We start from the raw sequence: 21,398 nt of genomic DNA, 5'->3' as shown, positions 1-21,398 counted from the left end.
GATGGGCCAGGTGTTTGTGTCGGCCACTTGGGTCGCTGAGCTTAGTCACACAGCTACCTCATTGCGCCTCTTTTTTTCTTTGCGTCGTGCTGTTTGGGGAGTGTTTTTTGGAAGGGCCATCCTGCGTGACACTGCAGTGCCACTCCTAGATGGGCCAGGTGTTTGTGTCGGCCACTTGGGTCGCTGAGCTTAGTCACACAGCTACCTCATTGCGCCTCTTTTTTTCTTTGCGTCATGTGCTGTTTGGGGAGTGTTTTTTGGAAGGGCCATCCTGCCTGACACTGCAGTGCCACTCCTAGATGGGCCAGGTGTTTGTGTCGGCCACTAGGGTCGCTTAGCTTACTCACACAGCTACCTCATTGCGCCTCTTTTTTTCTTTGCGTCATGTGCTGTTTGGGGAGTGTTTTTTGGAAGGGCCATCCTGCGTGACACTGCAGTGCCACTCCTAGATGGGCCAGGTGTTTGTGTCGGCCACTTGGGTCGCTGAGCTTAGTCATCCAGCGACCTCGGTGCAAATTTTAGGACTAAAAATAATATTGTGAGGTGTGAGGTGTTCAGAATAGACTGAAAATGAGTGTAAATTATGGTTATTGAGGTTAATAATACTATGGGATCAAAATGACCCCCAAATTCAATGATTTAAGCTGTTTTTTAGGGTTTTTTGAAAAAAACACCCGAATCCAAAACACACCCGAATCCGACAAAAAAAAAACGGTGAGGTTTTGCCAAAACGCGTTCGAACCCAAAACACGGCCGCGGAACCGAACCCAAAACCAAAACACAAAACCCGAAAAATTTCCGGTGCACATCTCTAGTATAGAACTCTCTCTATTCTCTGCCTCATGTCTGTTCCTTCTTCGCCAACCTCATATGTACATGTTCTGTTTGTATGTTTAATTTATTCTTATACCAAGTGCTGCAGCTCTGTGGCGCTATATAAATATACAATGGTAATGCCTAATGAAGTTTTCCCTCTGAATTAGCACAATTAGAGCTTCTGAAAGCTAGACATTGGTGGAACTGCATATTATTTTATACTCTGCTAACTGTACAATCACCAAGGACATGATCTGTGTAAATTAAATGTTTTTTAAAACATATCTTGTGTTGTATGTCATCATCACATTAACCTAGGTGCTAGAGATTATTCAGATCAACACTGTAATTACTCCTGTCTGCTCTACTATAGAATGCTGCAGCATTGGTTACAGCCAGACAGTTCCTTCAGAGTCACTGCTGTGGGCGGAACAGAGCTAGAGCTTGTGTGTGTGTCACAGATTAGTGTGAGAAAGACTTGTTGCTCTGCATTGCTTCCATCATTCTGTGGCTAGCAGTCCCGCTCCTTGCTTGGTTGTGTGACAGAGAATTACATGTATTGGTCCCTCCTGTCTGAGTCACACTCTGCCAGTGACTTGGCACTTGTAAATTTCTTTCCTACGTAGCTGGATCATTGTATGTAGGGGGGCAGGCTTTGTCTAAGAAAATAATCTGCAATATGTAAGTTGCTCCTGACGCCTTTTCTCCGACAGATGAGTCTTATTTTGCTTGCCATCTGCGCTTGTTTATATCTTGCAGCAGCTGAGGAGAATGTAGGAGGCTTTTTTACTCTGTGTAAGAAACAGAAGCGACACATTTTCTGTGCCGTTCTGCAGTGAATCAAGAACAACAAACACGGTATACAGTGGTTTGGCACAAGAGACCAATAAAGTATGAATGTCTGTCCCTGAAGGTTGAGTCTTCTGTCATTACAAATCATCGTTGCCTACCCTCCCTCATTCTGCTGGAGACTCCCTGAAATAGTAGCAATCTCCCTGACTCCGTGAATAGTCCCTCAATCTCCCTGATTGCACCTTACCCCTATTATATAGCTGTTACATTCTTGGAGATAAAAAAAGAAATCAGAGATCTATACATTCAAATGGGATCATCAGCGTCATTTTCCTGTATTGGTTATATCACATTGATACCTATGGGCTACATGCATTTTATATAAGGTTTCTCATGGCCACTTACAGTATATGAAACCTTTTGTTAAACACAATACACAAACAAATCCTGCAAAATAGCAGTGTCTTTTCTTCAACAAGTAGATCTTACTAACTTTGGGGCTCATTTGCATTTGGATGTAAGTCATTTTCATGACACGCCTCTCAATGTAGCAGTACACGCCCACGCTTATAGGTGTTATTTTCACAAGTAGGCAAAAGTAGGCAAGTATGTTACAAATGTGTATGTGACAATGTTTCTCATTTTAAAAGAGGATGAGCATTTCCTGAATCTCCTTAAAATCATACGTATATTTATAAAATCCGATAGATTACTTGGGTTATTTCAGAAGCGATTACTACACGGGTTGTACATATACCTTGAAACACTTACAGTTTTATGGTAACTTGATAGGATTGTGATTTAGTTTATGGGATTCATGCCCTTTTCCCGAGTGATGAATTAAATCACCAGTGTAGTTCTCAGTGCCGTAAACAGACATTTTAGCACTGTGTGCAAGAAACAGCATCAGTGACCCCCCTTCCCCCCATATACATATAGGGCCAGTGCACACCGTAGTCGCACACCAAAAATACAGGGGTGTGGCTTCATGGGGAAGGTGCATCGCCGCAGACTTCCCTTTTACACATTATGGCAGGCAGAGCTCCTATTTACATATTATGGCAGTTGAGTCCCCTTTTTACACATTAGCCAGACAGAGTCCCCCTTTTGTACAAATTACAGCAGCAGAGTCCCCATTTTACACTCTACGGCAGGCTGAGTCCCCTTTTTTTACACATTATGGCAGCAGAGTCCCCATTTTACACGCTGCGGCAGGCAGAGTCCCCTTTTTTACACATTACAGCAGCAGAGTCCCCATTTTACACGCTACAGCAGGCAGAGTCCCCTTTTTTACACATTACAGCAGAAGAGTCCCCATTTTAAATGCTAAGGCAGGCAGAGTCCCCTTTTTACTCATTACAGCAGCAGAGTCCCCATTTTACACTCTACGGCAGGCTGAGTCCCCCTTTTTTACACATTACAGCAGCAATCAGTGCCGTAACTAGACATTTTAGTGCTGTGTGCAAGAAACAGCATCCGCCCCCCCCGCCCCCATATTATATACAAAACAGGGCCAGTGCACACCATAGGTGCATGCCAAAAATATAGGGGCGTGGCCACAAAATAATGCCAATTCATATTGCACAGTACAGAAGTCTTCATTATTCCATTTATGCCGCACAGTAGCGCCACTTACACACATTACACCAGATATAGCCCCTTTTACACAGTACGGCAGACAGAGTCCCCTTTGGGTGTTACAGCACAGCTGCGGGAAGCAATGCCCAATCCCACCCCATCCCCACTGCCAGAGCTTATAGTGCAGCCCAGACACCCCCACCCCTGCCACTGAGGTTATACTGACTTGTGGGCAAACATGCCCGACACCCCAGCACCCAACAACAAGCGTTTACAGTGCAGCCTGATTTCCCCCTCCCCCTGACGGGAGGTTAAATTAAGCCACAGACAATACTGTCCGATCCCCCCACCCCCCCTGCCACCTGAGTTACATTGAGCGCCGACAATCCTTCAGGACAGTGAGCCCGCGACTCACTCTATCCTGAAGCGAAGAGGGTTAGCCAGCTGCATTCACTCACTGTAACTCTGGTGGCGGGGGGATCGGGCATTATAGTCCGCGCGGCTCACTGTGTACTCCGGCGGCAGTGGGGGTGGGGGGGATCGGGCAGTATTGTCCGTGGCTTAGTTTTACCTCCCGTCAAGTTGAGATGGTGACTTTGGACTGCACTATAAACTCCGGCAATGGAGATGGGGTGGGATCGGGCATTGCTGACCGCAGTTGCACTGTAACACCGGAACTACGGGTGTTGCTGGCAGTACTGCGCCTACAGTGCACCTGCGCTGTGTGAAAGGCACCGCCGGCACACACATAGTTACGGCTCTGGTGTGTAGGTGTGTAGGTGTGTATGTGTGTGTGTGTGTGTGTGTGTGTGTGTGTATATATATATATATATATATATACATACACTGCTCAAAAAAATAAAGGGAACACTAAAATAACACATCTTAGATCTGAATGAATGAAATATTCTTATTGCATACTTTGTTCTTTACATAGTTGAATGTGCTGACAACAAAATCACACAAAAATTATCAATGGAAATCAAATTTATTAACCCATGGAGGTCTGGATTTGGAGTCACCTTCAAAATTAAAGTGGAAAAACACACTACAGGCTGATCCAACTTTGATGTAATGTCCTTAAAACAAGTCAAAATGAGGCTCCGTAGTGTTTGTGGCCTCCACGTGCCTGTATGACCTCCCTACAACGCCTGGGCATGCTCCTGATGAGGTGGACAGTCTGTGGTGCAACGTGGCATTGGTGGATGGAGCGAGACATGATGTCCCAGATGTGCTCAATTGGATTCAGGTCTGGGGAACGGGCGGGCCAGTCCATAACATCAATGCCTTCGTCTTGCAGGAACTGCTGACACACTCCAGCCACATGAGGTCTAGCATTGTCTTGCATTAGGAGGAACCCAGGGCCAACCGCACCAGCATATGGTCTCACAAGGGGTCTGAGGATCTCATCTCGGTACCTAATGGCTGTCAGGCTACCTCTGGCGAGCACATGGAGGGCTGTGTGGCCCCCCAAAGAAATGCCACCCCACACCATTACTGACCCACTGCCAAACCGGTCATGCTGGAGGATGTTGCAGGCAGCAGAACGTTCTCCTTGGCGTCTCCAGACTCTGTCACGTCTGTCACATGTGCTCAGTGAGAACCTGCTTTCATCTGTGAAGAGCACAGGGCGCCAGTGGCAAATTTGCCAATCTTGGTGTTCTCTGGCAAATGCCAAACGTCCTGCACGGTGTTGGGCTGTAAGCACAACCCCCACCTGTGGGCGTCAGGCCCTCATACCACCCTCATGGAGTCTGTTTCGGATCGTTTGAGTAGACACATGCACATTTGTAGCTTGCTGGAGGTCATTTTGCAGGGCTCTGGCAGTGCTCCTCCTGTTCCTCCTTGCACAAAGGCGGAGGTAGCGGTCCTGCTGCTGGGTTGTTGCCCTCCTACGGCCTCCTCCACATCTCCTGATGTACTGGCCTGTCTCCGGGTAGCGCCTCCATGCTCTGGACACTACGCTGACAGACACAGCAAACCTTCTTGCCACAGCTCGCATTGATGTGCCATCCTGGATGAGTTGCACTACCTGAGCCACTTGTGTGGGTTGTAGGGAGGTCATGCCGGCATGTGGAGGCCACACACACTACTGAGCCTCATTTTGACTTGTTTTAAGGACATTACATCAAAGTTGGATCAGCCTGTAGTGTGTTTTTCCACTTTAATTTTGAGGGTGACTCCAAATCCAGACCTCCATGGGTTAATACATTTGATTTCCATTGATAATTTTTGTGTGATTTTGTTGTCAGCACATTCACCTATGTAAAGAACAAAGTATTTAATAAGAATATTTCATTCATTCAGATCTAGGATGTGTTATTTTAGTGTTCCCTTTATTTTTTTGAGCAGTGTGTGTATATATATATATATATATATAGTGTATGGACAAGACAGCACTCATAGACACATAAGGATAATAATGGTGGTGCCAGGTTCATTTAAAAATGCAAGAACACTCACTTTTCAAAAAAAGCAACGTAGAACCAGCACTCACGTTTTGGCTGTTTTAGTGCTATACAGAATCACATATATTTCATAGAAAAGGTCAGTGGCAGCAGCCCACCCAACAGCAGCCCACAGGCTGTTCAACACTGCTTGTTTTATTGGCCAATTTTAGAGCAAACTGGATGACTTTCAGTTTAAAATGCCACCCTAAGATGTATGTCCTGAATTACAAAACTCCAAACGGACTGGACATGGCAGAAGGTCCAATAGACATCCACCACAGCATACTCAGACGTAGCTATATGTAAAACAGGAGGCGATTGGGATTTGTGAATTAGCCATCCCATTAAACAGGTCATAACAGGTGCAGGGAGCAGTCTCTCACTTTACATTCCTGTACATGGCGTGATGTGTACCTGGGCATGCGTTCTGCTTTACACACATTCAGAAAGGTAAATAGCTCCATGTTTAACTTATCAGGAGCAAAACATCTAATTTATTGTCAGAGCTGATGACTTTTCCTGACGCTATAACATAAGGGGTTAATTACGGTTTCCTAATTTCAGCAGGAAATGTGGATCTGGATTGTGCAACTCTGATCTCTGTACTCATGAAAGGTGATGATGACACAGAAACGGGAAATGTGCCACTTAGTACGCAGACTGACAGTTTTAAGGCTGTGCCTAGGTAGGGTGAGTACCTTTCTTGTTTTACATACAATGTGTCATCTCAGAACACTTCACAAGGACTAGAGTCTGGCAGTCGGTTATAGAGGATGCAATTTATAAAGCTATAGGAAGTATCAAACTAAGGAGAGGGTCACAGAGACAAAGAGTCAGAATGCAGGGAAGACAATGCCTTTATAGTGTGTACTTTATAACTGCAGTATACAGGAATAAGTACATATGCAGGAGAAAAGAGGTGGCTATGATAAAAACAGAGACAGATAGGTAGATAGAGAGATTGAGAAAGTCTCTATAGAGGGAGGGCGATATATTGTGAGGGAGGTAGGTGTAGCTCTGCTGTTCAGCTCATTCTCTCTGCTGTTGCTATGGAAGAAGACATTTCAACGCACGATACTTCGATTCTAGGGATGGGAGAGGACGACTGGTGGGAATGGGATTCTAGAGGGAGGGGGGATACTGTGTGTGAGGGCAAGCACAGGGGCAGGACTCGCACCTTTTGAAATTACACAAGGAATCTCAGCTGCAAATTATTTTCTACAAGTGACTGAAGAGAAGGAAGGAGACAGAAAAGGGATGAGGGTGGATGAATCAGAACATTGAGTGTTGGGAGCAAAAAAAAGGGGGGAATGCTAAGAGGATAAGAAATGAGAAAGTGAGATAATACAGACAGGCAGATGAAGGGAAAGCTTGTACAGAGAAATGTTGTGATATATATGGGGGTTTGTATAGCACAGGTACAATATGTAGTAGTGGGAGATGTTTGGGGTGTGCTACCTTTAGTCTTATGTCCATCCAAAGGACAAGACCCACTCGCAGCACACTTCCTTTAGACCACATTCCCCACATTTCATTATCAGAGTCAATCTGTTGTATTATTTTGATTTTCTACATCTTCAGAAGGTAACATTTCTGAATGTATGCTCAGATTGTATCAGGGTCACTGAAATAACTTTTTCTGTCTCCATGTTTTTCTTTTCTTAGATTATTTCTTACTTCTACTGAAAAATCACTACCTGGTTCTTCAGACATCCTTATACCTGTAATCAGTCACCAATGGCAGGGGTAAGATACTGCAGACCCTCAGGGGTAAGCACAAGATACACTGGCAGCAAACACACAATTGCTAACAACAGGTGCCCTTATCTTAAGCAGTGCTGTCAGATGATAAATAATGGCCGTCTGCCATAACTACTGCTATGTTGTTTGCAGACACAGACTGGATGTCAAGTCTCAGACAGTCACCTGAAAGTGGTGGAATGCTGGTAGTCCCCACTGATTGTCAGCTGCACAGCTGTTGCTTTTAGGATAATTCACAAACTTGCAGCTCACCAGGGGCTGGAGAACACAGGCTTCCCAGCACTACACTACAGCAACCTAACGCCTTTTATGTTTCCTTCTAGAACAAACTATGCTGCAAACCGGATCTCTACACTGGTAAGTGAACTTTAATATTTTGCTAGAACGAAGTCTGTGATTATAGACCCGCATAGCTTTTTTCGGCTGTTCAGTTTAGAAGGGGTATTCAGTTTTCTTATGGTAACTATAATGAGCTGTCCAGTGGATAACTATCAATACAGAGTGACAAGTACAGCTGTGTCCTCATACATCTATCCTCAATATGCCAGGTGACGAGAGACTCGTGGTGTGAGTGAGCCGTCAGGTCCTGTGCGACTCAACCAACACCAGGCGCCATTTTACCCGAAAATGCATCTTAGTCGCTCTGGGGCAGATGTATTAAGACTGGAGAAGTGATAAAGCAGTGATAAGTGCAAGGTGATAACACACCAGTAAATCAGCTTCAATATGTAAATTAACAGTTACCGGCCGACTGGCTGGTGCGTTATCACCTTCCACTTATCACTGCTTTATCACATCTCCAGGCTTAATACATCTGCCCCAATGTGACTAGGATGCAACAGGAGACAAGAGGCATCCCATCCCGACTAAGACGCATTTACAGGTAAAAAGATGTGAAAAAGACACCCGAAGTTAGCAGACTTGCATGGAACCTGGTGCGCTGAGATGGGCTGTTTGGCCGAACTGCAGCAATGATGTATGAGGACACAACTGTAGTTTAGAAAGTAAAGGTTTTGATTATCAAATTTGATGATGCAATGATGACTGTGGATTGAAGTGGACGCACTGTTAATGATTAGCAAAATTATGCATTTCCCAGTGACAAGCTAGTTAAATGGCTAAATAAGTTTTAAGCAATTAATTCCAATGTGCACAAATGGTTAAATTGTTTTAAAGGGAGGAATATAGATATATGGAAGAGAGTGCAATACAGTATATGGGACTGGGAAATTACAGTGAGGGCTCACATTATAAATACATTGTTGCCAGGACAGCCTCTTATGAGACTGTCCTAGAATGACTTTAATGATAACTTGCTATATAATTTACTCTGTCATTGCTGCAAACAGAGTGGTGATAACACATGTTAATTAACAGGGCAAAAATGCGGACCTTAATAAATGATTCCAGCATGGTTGGTGTTAAGTTCATTCTACCTGTCACATTATATGCACAATGGGTCTGATCCAGATGCGGTCACAATTTTCATGGTGTCACAACTGAGAGATTATTGGCAAACTGCAGATGTGTCATGGCCGCAGTGCGCACGCGCCATGGTAACTTTGTGATGACGCCCATAGTGAGGAATCAGTTGCATAATAATTTACAGGTAGATACCATTTGAGGGAGGTTACAGGGAATGTCTGCAGAAATGCAGGTGTGTCATAAACATTTTTGGGGCATATCTCGGCATGCAACTGCAGTCTCATATGCATAGAACACGGTGCCAGCGTCCTAGCTCCCGCCACCATGGAGGCACTCAGGGAGCCGATGTTCTTCACATCTGTGATGCGGTTGCGATAGAGTATACAGTTACTGAGCACGTTGCGATAACTTTGGTGGGTGTCTCTGTTCACCTGTGGGTGGCTGCTACACGTGCACTGCCTCAGTGTTCCATCAAGGAGAAGGATCGCTGGTGTGTCGGCATTGCGACCGCATCTGAATCAGGTCCTGTCTGCAACCCTCCATATAGTGTATCTTCCTTTATCTCTCTCCTTCATTCCACATCTCTGGGCCTGATTCAAAGATGGATGCTTTTGCAAGAGCCTCTGCATCTATATAGGAGGTGTCTTGTATAAAAAGATGCCTCTTGGCGGCTTCTCTGAGGATGCCGCATTGGATCAACTTTGTGACCATCAAACATCTGAGTAACTCCAAGGTTACTCAAGATGTCTGGTAAAATCATGAAACTGGGGCCAGTGAAGCTGTGACCAAGGAAGCAGCCACTGGCTTCGCCAAGAAAACAGGATCAACCCCCCCCCCCATTTTCTTGGACGCTTCCTGATGCTGCCCCCATACTCCAGCTGCATGTCAATCATACTGCAGTGTTTGGGGTACTGCCAGTGACATTGCAGCCCCAAATCTGCACATGCACAGAGCGGCTCCTGCACAAATCTAGGCAGATGGGAGATGTACAGAAACATGAATTATGCCCTCTGTTCTTAACCTTCCCCCAAGTTGCGTACAGCTGCGACCGCTTTAACGTATTTTGCCGTAGGCGTGCCTCTGACTTGCTAAAGCTAGTAAAAGGCCTGCTGCAAGTGTATAAGGGTGCCTTTGAATGTTTAAGGACTGGAAGACACAATAATTCAGCTTATTATGTATTATATGCTCCCACTGAAACTAGCACTTGCTCCATACTGGGTGCAACATCTCCATCAGAGTATGGCCTCCAATGTAAGGGATAAAGCAATTATTAGTTATGTGACACTCCTAGAACACACACCCAAGACATTGCATCTCGTGTGTCTGACTAGCTATCTCCCAAGCACATACTATCCTGACCATTCCCAGACCATTCATCAGAGTCTACTGTACATGACTATTATCTACTGTGCATGCACTAATCACCGGGGAAATGGCCGCCATGACATTTTATGGCTGATTTTTGCTGCATCGCTGACACAGGACTCTGGAAAGGTTTGGTTGGGTGCAGGGCGTGCGGTGTGGCCCCCCCAAAAAAACCAAGGGCCTGCGTGCACTGCACCCATTTTAGACGCAAATGCCTTGTATCTCTGTCAATACTGCGACTCTGTGCATACACACTAGTCACTGAGTCCATAACTACAGTAAACCAGCCTGTGCCTCTTTCCCCTTCTTATTTCAACCATCGTCTGTTTCATCACATTGTACCATTCTGCATACCCACCTGTCCGTTGTGTCTCCCAGACTCCCTTGCTCTATTAGCTAAGCTTTCTCTGGTCAACAGGGACACATGCTGTGTATTAAGATGCAGATATCTTGTATCTGGCAGGGGCATGTTATGACAGGGAACTGTCCATGGTTTAAACACCTCAAACTCATAGGTAACAGAAATACCATGCACATATTGGTCATTTCTCTCACAAGATAAGAGCAGATGACAGCAGTTATAACTGACATATTTTAAATCTGGCCGCCATTTTATCCATGGAGATCCATTTCACTAGATGTGATTTTATGGCTTTCGGTGTGGTTAGAGGAAATTATCAAACACATAGAGGGCATCAAGTTATCCGCAAGACTTACTGCAGGGATCTATCTCCCATGTTAAGTGCTCACAGCTATTTAATTATTTCCCACGGTAACTAAAGGAAAAAGGATCAAACACTGCGCACACTGGGAGCAGCAATTATAACCATGTACACAGTATATCACCCAATATACATTAACCTACATGCAATAAGGAAAAGGGCGGAACACATTCAACAAAAGCTCTCACTATAACATAAAAATAGATAATACGATATGTGAGTTTAATTATCCCGTATACTGTAACAAGTCCCGGCTAATGGGGGTCATTCCGACCTGATCGCATGCTGCAGTTGTTCATCGCTGCATGCCAGATGGCGGAAGGCCGTCGTTACCTAGCGATCGCCTTTGCCTGACAGGCAGAGGCGGTCACTGGGCAGGAGGGGGCGGCACGGCAATGTTTGGCCGGCATTTTTGGGGCGCGGTCCGGCCAACGCAGGCGTGGCCGGACCGCTGCGGGGGGCGGGCCGCAGCAGCTGAGTGATGTCACACACAGCTGATGCAACCCGGGGGAGTGACGAGTAACTCATGGCCAGCCACAGGAGCTGCGCTGGCAGGGAGTTACTCTTCAAGTACAAAAGCATCGCCGCTGTGCGATGCTTTTGTACTTGTGTGCGGCGCGGTGGGGGCCGGACTGACATGCGGGGCGGACTAGCTCTGTGCTGGGCGTCCCCCCGCATGTCAGGGAAGATGATTGTAGCTGTGCTAAATTTAGCACAGCTACGATCAACTCGGAATGACCCCCAATGTCTTCTCTTTCGGTCTTTAACTATTCATGAGTCTTGAAAAATGTTCTTGGGATATAAGAAATAGAAAAAAAGAAATCTTCTAGAAGATAATAGCTATAATCTGATTGGTTACTATGGACATCATCTCCACTTCTAAAAACCAGCACTTTAGTAAATATACCCGAGTTTAGATATTTGCTGGTCATTCGTATTTTCCCCATCAAATCATGCTGTATATCAGCTGAGTAATGATATATTTAGGATTACTAATATAATGCAGATGTGTCCTTATATAGCTAAGCATCAATACGTCCTGTGGCACAAGACACCTTGCGCAAGTAAGCCGCACCAAGCGTTGTAGCATCTTTTTAGCTTGAATGTGCATCTTCTTAATTGTAATGCAGAAAAAAAAGTTTCATTAGACTACACTGATTAATGTGATATGCAACACTTGTATATCTGTGTGCGACTGAGATGCTCAGCACAAGCCCTGTCGCACGGTACCTGGCGTGCCAAGAAAGGATGGTTGGCGCAACTGCAGCAATGGTGTATGAGGGCACATCTGTATGTGCAGGTTAGTGGACTGAATTTAGCTGACACTTTTAGTGTAGTACTGCAATGTATACATACATAGGATTGGTCCAGTGTTCCTTCTGCCATCGTTACCTTATCAGTAAAATGTATCTGCGAGTGCTTGTACAAACAGCCGCGTCAGCATGCTTACCACATTATGCTAATCCACCTATGTTGTGTATCTGTGCATCTGCATACAGAAGCTCATCCTGCATGCCCACCAGCAACCATCATCATTAGTATCAGGGCTTACACTCACTCCACGCTGACTGGAAAAGACCTGTCTGACACGGCATACATATGATATGCCGGCAGGCGGGATGCCGGCTTTCAGTATACCGACAGCGCCATCCTGTCTGCCGGAGTGCTGGGGCCAGGATATCCGTCTGATGGAGATTTCCTTGCCTCTTGGAGCTGCAGTGGCCGGCTTGTGTGACGCCATGGGTCACACAGCCGACTAGGGTTACCACCTGTGTACCAACCTGTGTAATTAATATGTGTCCAGAATTAAAGGGATTAGGTGGTATCCCTACAGCCGACTGATGGTGATTCGATGCTGCGTCTTAGGATTCAGCACTGGATAACAAATGCACGGATGCAGGAAGTGTCTACTTATATCAGATGCCTCCTGCTGCATTAGCGTAGTAGCAGTGAGGCACCATCCGTCCGCATCTGAATTAGGCCCAGGGTCATCTTCCTGTCATTTGAAGGCAGTTTTTAATATACTTAATGCATTTTTTATCCATAGAAGTCTTTATATGTACATATATATATATACTATTCAATAGTAACACCTAACCTGTTTCTTCCAGTTGGTGTGTGTTTAGCGACTACTGTACTGTGCATAGCAGGGATTACATTCATAAGCATTGGTGAGTTAATATCCCCTGAAACCTATTAAATTCACAAAGACATAATATTCTTAATTAATTCCACCACTGAGAAATGCATATGCTATACAAAGTTACATTTTATCTGGGAGCAGGTTATTGGCAAACTCAGGGACTAAGTTTACTTCCTTATTAAAGCTGGGTGCACACAATTTTGGCTAGGGGAAGTGGGATTTATTAATGGGGAATTTAATTAATTATAATGGTGATTGGGGAATGGGGACAGCATTTTAATGTGCCCCCCCCCCCCCCCCCCCCCCTCCAAGGCATATCCAGCCCCGTGCTCTTTGATCATGCCCTGGTCCAAAAAATATGGAGAACAAAACTGTAGGGGTCCCCCATTTTTTAATGAACCAGCTCCCTAGTTTCTTCACTTGGAGGGCAGCTGCCTTTAAACTCTACTTCATGGCCGATGCCCATCCAGAACTTTCCCAGTCTTCACTCTTCAGGAGCTCTTCATCACTAATTCTCCTCCGTCTGTCTCGCGCATCCCCGCACTGGCTAATATTAGCCAGTACGAGGGTGCAGGGCGATGATGTGGTGAGCAACGATTGGCTCGCTGCGGCCATCTTGGATTTTCCAAAATGGTGCTTTTTTTGAAAAGGGAAACTGCGCTGACGAACTCTGCAAAGGAGTAGTGTCCAGTTCCGCTGCCTTACCCCACAGCGCCTCTCGCCCTCCTCCGATTTCCACAGCAGTGGCGGACGGTGCAGGGATCCCTCCAGATCCCGCACTGCCTCCGCACTAATTGTGTGCTGGGCTGCCGGGACCGGAGATCAGTCCCCAACTCCGGTCTCTGCAGCCTACACACTATTATATTGGTTGCCTGGTCGGCAGTCGGGTCTCCTAGTTTTGAAGCAGGTTTAAAAACCAGGAGACCCGACAGGTGACCAGGATCAGGTGTGCGGGTCGGTGGAGGGTACACACCTTTCCAGTGTCGGGCAAACCGGTTGGTCAGATCTTCCGGGGATTGGACAAGTGTGTACCCAGCTTTACTGTTCTGTTGGTGGAAAAGATCACAACCCCCGACAACATAATTGCTCTCCAATTATTTCACACACATCCCTTACCACAAAGCTATTATTATTATTATTATTATTATTAGTTATTATTGGAGCATTATCATATCTTAGTAATGCTAATTTACAATTTACCTACAATCAAAATCCCAACAGTCAAAATACCGACAATCATTGACTGATGGTCAAAATACCGACAGGGTCAGAATACAACATTAAAAATGTGGACTCTGTCAAAATACAGACATTCAAAATGTCGACAGGTCAAAAAATAGACATAAGTTTTTCATGATTTTTTCATTGGAACTGACCTGTTATATCAACATGCACACCAAATTTTTTTGAAAAACTTGTGTCCACTTTTTGACCTGTCAACATTTTAAATGTCGGTATTTTGACCTGTCGTCATTTTAAATGTCGGTATTTTGACTTTGTCGATATTTTGACCATCAGTCAATTGTGGTCGGTAATTTGACCGTCGATATTTTGATTGTAGGTAAATCATACTAATCCCCTGGCTGTCGTGCTGACCAATTGGTATATTCTGGTCAGCACGACGGCTCGATATGTCGGTCTAGACATCACAACTGGGAAGGCATTTGAATTTGCCAACCCAGCTGTGAAGTCAGAGACGGCGGTCCCTGTAGCCAGTGTAAGGGCGGTCAGCAGGTCGCCCGTACACACAGCCAATCATGGCAATATATCTGCAAACTATATCAGCACTGGCTGTGCTGCAGGGCAGATGCAATATATCTGGGAATGACATAGTTCACAAGCATATCGAATGTGCACACCAGCCGAATCGTTAGCGATATATCGACCGCTCTGGGACAAGTGATTATTGGGAAACAAATGTCAAACAATGGGTAATATAGTTAATATCGAACTCTGTAAGCAGACTTCCTAGACCATGATATAGACCAGGTAATCCCTATAACCAAAGATATTTTAGATTAAAAAAAAATTGCTTTTTTGGGGGGGTGAAATTTCAAATGTGAAGTGGGATTAATGACTTGTCTTCTGACAGGGTCATTCTACCTGGATGAGTGTGAGCTGGAGAGATACATCCCAATCTACGTGCTGGTACAAGGAATAATCTTCCTTCTAGCTGGATGCACACTTGTGATCCTGCTTTCAAGTGACAAATTAATCTTGTTTTTCCTAATCTTCTGCACACTTTCTATTTTCTGGTTCTGTTGGTTGATAACTGGTAAGTAAAATATGACTTAAACATATTATAGAAGGTTCAAAATATATGACTAATACATTTACATAACAAGTTTAAATATAATGATTGATGTCAACATAAAACGTTTAATAGCATGGGACAAATCACACAAAAGTGTTGTAATAATAGCAAACAATTGCTGCTTTACCACATCTCTTTGCCAAACCCACTGCTTATTCACTCTGTCAATTCTCTTCTCTGCTACCCTGAATATATTTCAACCCTGCACTCACCGCTGAAATATTTGCCATCTATTATAAATAAAAATGAAAGCATCCACAACAAAATCTCCAACCACCATCTCTAAGTCCCACCCAGCCACCCTCAGTTCCTTTACTCCTGTAACAGAGTTCAGAGGTCATTCTCATCTTTTCCTCTTATCCTACTTCCTCCTTGACCCAGTTCCTTTCAAGCTCCCTTCAAGTTCTAAAGCTGCCTCTGCTCCAGTGCTAGCCTGCACCTTCATCACATCTTTATTTTTTTCCATTTCCATTACTTCTTTTACTCTGCTCTCCTCTGCTTCGAAGAACTTGTTTTCAAGCATCTGATCTTCTTTCCTGCCTGTGACCCTCATTATGGCTTCCACCATCTTCACTCTACCATAACTGACCTCACTCATCTCTCCTTTGCACTGTTCATTCCATTAACCTTCACACAACACTGTCCTCTCCAGTTTTTACTCCTACTTCTTAGTTTGCTTCCTAAGTGATATGCTTCTTCCTTGCTCACCATGGGAGAGAATGTAATAGGGTGTGAGAATCAGAAAGTGAGAGATTTTGTGAGAGTTCTCTTGTTTTTTTTTAAAGTGGCAATTATTTACATGGCAAAACCAGGTTGATTTTGACATGTCAATGATTGCCACTTTAAAAAAAAAAACAGAACTCTTACAAAATCTCTCACTTTCTGATTCTCACACCCTATTACATTTTTCCCCCTCATCTTCATCTCTCCATCAGGGTTCCCTATGCTCTGTTCTTGTTCCTCTAGTCTTCTCTGAGTACACCTCTTCTTTCGGAAAACACAGACATACTTATCTAGATAACACCCAGTTTTTTTACTTTGCTCCATGACCTTTCTCCCTGTATACTATCCTGTCCAACTGATTTTCCATCATCTCCAACTGGATGACCAAACATTTCCTCATCGACTCAATTAAAATTTTAGCTCAACATATGTCCCTCTCCTGCTATTGTCACTATACCTATATACATTTTTCCTCACAATTGACATTGCTAATCTCCATGTTCTCCCACTTATGCTGCCTCAGTGCCATTCTTACGTATGACCTTACGCATGACCTCAACTTCATCACATGCTGGACCTGTCACTGTCCTGTTACCTTCTCCGCTGTAATATTGTAAAAATGTACTCTTTCCCAGTGACATGCGGTGGGGTGACGCTAGTGAGGCAGAGCCTTTCCGGTCATACTAATGTTTGTGCCAGAGTCTTGACTGTGTAAAGTATATGAAAAATACAAAGAATTTGTTTGAAAAATCTTTCTGCCTTATTCTAATAATTTTTATAACCAAAACTCTGAAGTAAAAAGTCTATGGAAGGTGAGGCAGTGTTTAACCTGCCTATCTTTTCCACACATCTCTGATCAAAACTCACCAACTTTCCAGGAGTTTATACTGCTGCACCTGTGTACAATGCCCAGATGTACCTTTTGGCTCATATATTGCATGTAAATCTGGCTCTGGTGCTAACCAGTACCTCCTGAGCCATTTTGCTCACCGCACGTCCCGTCATTCCTCAATCAGAATCAGGAAGACTAAAGTCCTTACTCCCCATAGCTTCCAGAAGTGCTGCCTATCCTTACTAACACTATCCCTCCATACTTCTCTTATGTGATACACCTTATGTTAACAACTCTATTCCCAACTTGCCCTTGTCCCAAAAGACTATATATACAATATAAGCTTTGGCTAAAGATTTCTGCACACTAGTGTACCTTTTCTTGCTTACCCTACCCACCTAGAAAAGCAAGTATATAAACTACTACTACCTCCAACAACCACATCCACTTAGTCCACGTCCCTCTGCACCTACTGTTTCTCTAGATTTTCTCAAGTCTCCTACTTTATAAGACCTTAAAATGATGTATGCTTTCTTCACATTACATTTTTTATTATCTTAAAGTGTTTAATTGCTTTAAATTAAGCCATTAGGTTACAAAATTATGAATTTTTCTTTCTTTCTTTAGGCAGTGTCTGGGTTTTCCGTCACTTCATCTCCTACCATGGACAATGCCATAATGTTTTGTACCTCTTTGCGTTTTGGACCTTAATTGTGCAGTATATTATTCTAAGTACTGCATTTTTGGCATCAGTCATTTACTGCTGCTTCTTTTGTATCTTGCTTTGGGCTTGTACTGCTGTTCATGGCTAAAGACCAAGTACAGGAAAAGCAGGCGCATTTGAACTCAACCTGTGTGCTCTTTGGTACTAAATGCTGAAACGGATGGAAATAAACAAGGAAGGGAGAAGTCTCTCAGGTCTTTAAGGAAGCAAATGGGGAACAGATCCAAATTTGGAGCACAAAGTGTTAAAAAGCCATTGGACAAACTGGGAGGGCTCAATTTTTCAACACTGATTCTGCTAATTGTCTCTCAATGGCTTCATGTGAGATCAACACGAGCAATATAGTTGGAGATAAAAAGAAGCTCTGTGTGGAATGCTGCTGACAGACTGGGTGAACAAGACACATGTTGAGGAACTGTAAAACTGATTTCAGAGATTGTTCACTGACAGCTTGTATAAGATGTTTAAAAAGGCCTCAATTTCTGAACACTGTGCATAAATACTATTCATTTTCTCAGCACTTTGATGGCTTTTCATGGAAAACACAAGTAAACCTTTTCTGCATGCTGCATTTGAGTCACGAGGTTAAATAAAACCAGCACTTCTCAAAAATCTCATCTAGTATTCATATGGACAGTCTAGATGACCTTTAGAGTTCATTTGCAACAGCCATCAAAACGTTAGTCATCTAGTAGGATCACAGCTTGGAAAAAAGGGCAAACACTTGGTATTCTTGAAGTCTGCAACCTTTAGCAACATTTTAAACCCTAAATTGAAAGAAAAACATCATATTGCATATATGTTTCCTTACAGAACCAAGTTCAAGCCAGGATATAAGGCGCTCCCCCAAATGGAGTTCTTTTATACAGCATAGTACAGAACAGAGCTTTCTCTATATCCTAATGGCACTCTAGATTCCAGGTGTTAAGGGTCAAATATGTCAACATTATAGAATAAAACCTAGTGCCAATTTTCACCAAACCTTCAACTTCAATACTAGTATTTTACAAGCTGATGATTTTCAGATTATCACATTAAATCAGTGTAGAAAATACTTATCTTGTCGGCGGTTAATCTTCTGACAAAATTGTAACGTTATTTGTTTCTTAATTTCCTCGTCCTTGTCCTATAGATCTGTGGTTAGTGTCTATTTGGAACATTTAAACCCTGTTGCCATTATTTTACGTAATTTCAAATGAACCAAATTGCTTTTTGTAATGAATGCTGCAAACAGCTCAATCGGTTAACAACTTGGCCTTAAGAAGCTGTAAACTGCATATCTGTGCATTTTAAGGACTTTGTGCCTTCATATTTCAGGACTTCCTGGCTTGATCAATTTCTCTCAGAAAGGAATACTATACCATCTTGTGAACTTTTAATTATCAGAGAAGAAAATAAAAATCAATGCTGGCTTAGAAAATTATACCAAGATACTTGTAAAAGGTAAATATATGTTCAACACTGTACTATATTTAAGATTGTATTTAATGTTTAGTTTGTTTGCTTGACTGGAAAATAAGGTATTTCAATCAATTGATAGAGAATTTATTTCATGGTTTTAGGTATTTGTGTGTATGTAAGTGTGTGTATGTAAGTGTGTGTGTTGTGATGAGATGAAGGTAGGGGGGCCCTCTCCTGGGATAGATGGAACTTGCAAACACACAGCAGCCAGGAAACAGCACACCAGTCCAGAGTTTTCATGCAATATAGCCATAGCTAGTTTTACTGTGCAGTACAGGAAACATAAAAATTAAACCCTAGCTCATCTGGGCACTATCTAAACAGGTTCCCTCTCTCAAGGTGGAATGTAATGGTGTCCGAGTTTGCCAAAGGTGCGGGATGCCAGCGGAACTTAGACACTTTTTAAAGCAGCAATTAATTTACAAGGCAAAGCCATGCCTTGTAAATGACTGTTACTTTTAAAAAAGTGTCAGAATTCACCCGGCATCCCGCACATCTGGCAAACTACAACCCCATTACATCCCACCTTCAGAGTGGTAGGTCCTAATGTCCCTACCACAAACATAAACATATGCACAGTGCTTATGGTCAGAAAATCACAGTGTCTCTTAACAGGCCTGCTACCTGTTACCCCATGTAGTGAGACCCAGAGTAAAGCCCTGACACACCTTATATCAACCTCTTACAAGTGTAGTAACTAATTAGTCTGTTCTCAGGTTGAGGCCCAAAATGGGCCTAATGGATGGAACCTGCTCTATTTCTCCATCCACAACCCCAGGAACCCTAACCGGCATTTACTAAAGCCTAAAACATCTATTCAGTCTGTTTGACAAAAGCACACATTTTCCTGGGGATTAAATCATATAGATCAGAAACCTAGGACAAATATATCTCCTGTGTACAACCTTACCAGTGCATTTATAAATACAAATACCCTGGTCAGTGTAATAATACTTTAACAAATTTAGGGGGACATGTACTAAGCGGTGAAAAAAGTGGAGAAGTGAGCCAGTGGAGAAGTGGCCCATGGCAACCAATCAGCATTGACGTAACATTTAGAATTTGCATACCATAAACGTATACAGAGTAGCTGATTGGTTGCCATGGGCCACTTCTCCACTGGCTCACTTCTCCACTTTTATGACTGCTTAGTACATGTCACCCTTAATATCACTTATGTTCAAACCATGGAAATCTTAAAATCATCTTAGCAACAACAACAAAATCTCCTTAGCAATGGCAATAAGAAAAAGCAGTGATCTTATTCCAACAAGACTTAATTATATTTGTGCTACATATGGCAAACTTGGAAATTTCTACTCATCCTCAATAGCAAACTAACAAGAGAAGGAAGCTGTTTAAAATGGATGTAGTTATGTGACTGCGGTCAGAAGACTGCCGGTCACAACACCTCTACCTACATCTCGCCCCCTCACTATCCTGACGGTCAGCACGCCGACCATCAGGGACTATTCCCACTCGTGGGTGTCCACAGCAACAATGTTAATTCTTTCAACAGCATGCATTCTTTTTTTTTAATAATGGTTTTTATTACATTTTTGGAGAAACAAAAAACCAAGAATTACAGTACATGTCACATAGAATGTCAACAAAAGTAACCGAATTGAGTGAACTACAAAAGTTTACAAAATACATTGACATTCAGAGCAGAGCGTTCAATTCGTCCATCGCGTACTCCTAATCTTGGCAACAGACCAACAAACAAATAAAATACATGGCAGAAACATAACAGAGAAAACAACTAATAGTGCAGAAAAAAAAAAAAAGATGAGAAAGGATACAAGACAAAGACACACAAGGGGAAAAATGGTGTTCCTAGAAACGGCATAACCAGGAGATGGTGTAGAGGGTTAGACATTAAATGACTGATACAATCAGTTAGAATCTGAATGTGGGGAGTGTAATTGCGGCAGATCTGTGGAATCATTGACAAATATAGTATGACCCTGCCGTTCCCGAAATTCCCTCCATTTCAACCAATTCCTCTGCACTGAGGGAGGCAACATAGAATATACACCACCCGCTGTTTCCAATAAGAAATGTTTGTGTGTATTATTAATAATAGTTTGGATAGCGGGTATTGACTGCGATTTCCACAGCTGTCCGATTGCCGCCTTAGTGGAGATAAGGATATGACCAGCCACATAACTATCACAGTTCAATAAGGGATATGATGAATAATGAAATAAAGCAAACATGGGGTTCAGTGGCACCTCCACCCCCAACACCCCCCACAGAAGAGAGAACACTTCCATCCACAGCGGTCCCAAA

General features: G+C 43.4%; 1 protein-coding gene across 5 annotated transcripts; it reads left to right on the top strand.

Moving 5' to 3' along the window:
- Window positions 1-5,897: 5,897 nt before the first annotated feature.
- LOC134969281 (transmembrane protein 272-like) lies at window positions 5,898-18,257 on the top strand. Of its 5 annotated transcripts, none has more exons than XM_063945127.1 (7): window positions 5,898-6,086; window positions 6,201-6,321; window positions 7,302-7,382; window positions 7,721-7,754; window positions 13,021-13,080; window positions 15,145-15,327; window positions 17,549-18,257. In XM_063945127.1, exons 3-7 carry the CDS (start codon window positions 7,374-7,376, stop codon window positions 17,731-17,733), a joined length of 471 nt encoding a protein of 156 aa, XP_063801197.1. In that variant the 5' UTR covers window positions 5,898-6,086; window positions 6,201-6,321; window positions 7,302-7,373; the 3' UTR covers window positions 17,734-18,257. The 5 variants fall into 5 exon arrangements, with proteins under 5 accessions (XP_063801197.1, XP_063801195.1, XP_063801196.1 ...); XM_063945125.1 differs by having other exon boundaries at window positions 5,899-6,086; window positions 6,201-6,326; XM_063945126.1 differs by lacking the exons at window positions 5,898-6,086; window positions 6,201-6,321 and adding an exon at window positions 6,406-6,744.
- Window positions 18,258-21,398: the final 3,141 nt, after the last annotated feature.

This window comes from Pseudophryne corroboree, chromosome 11, assembly GCF_028390025.1.
Source record: "Pseudophryne corroboree isolate aPseCor3 chromosome 11, aPseCor3.hap2, whole genome shotgun sequence".
NCBI lineage: Eukaryota > Metazoa > Chordata > Amphibia > Anura > Myobatrachidae > Pseudophryne > Pseudophryne corroboree.
This window is presented reverse-complemented; position numbering and strand designations above follow the sequence as displayed.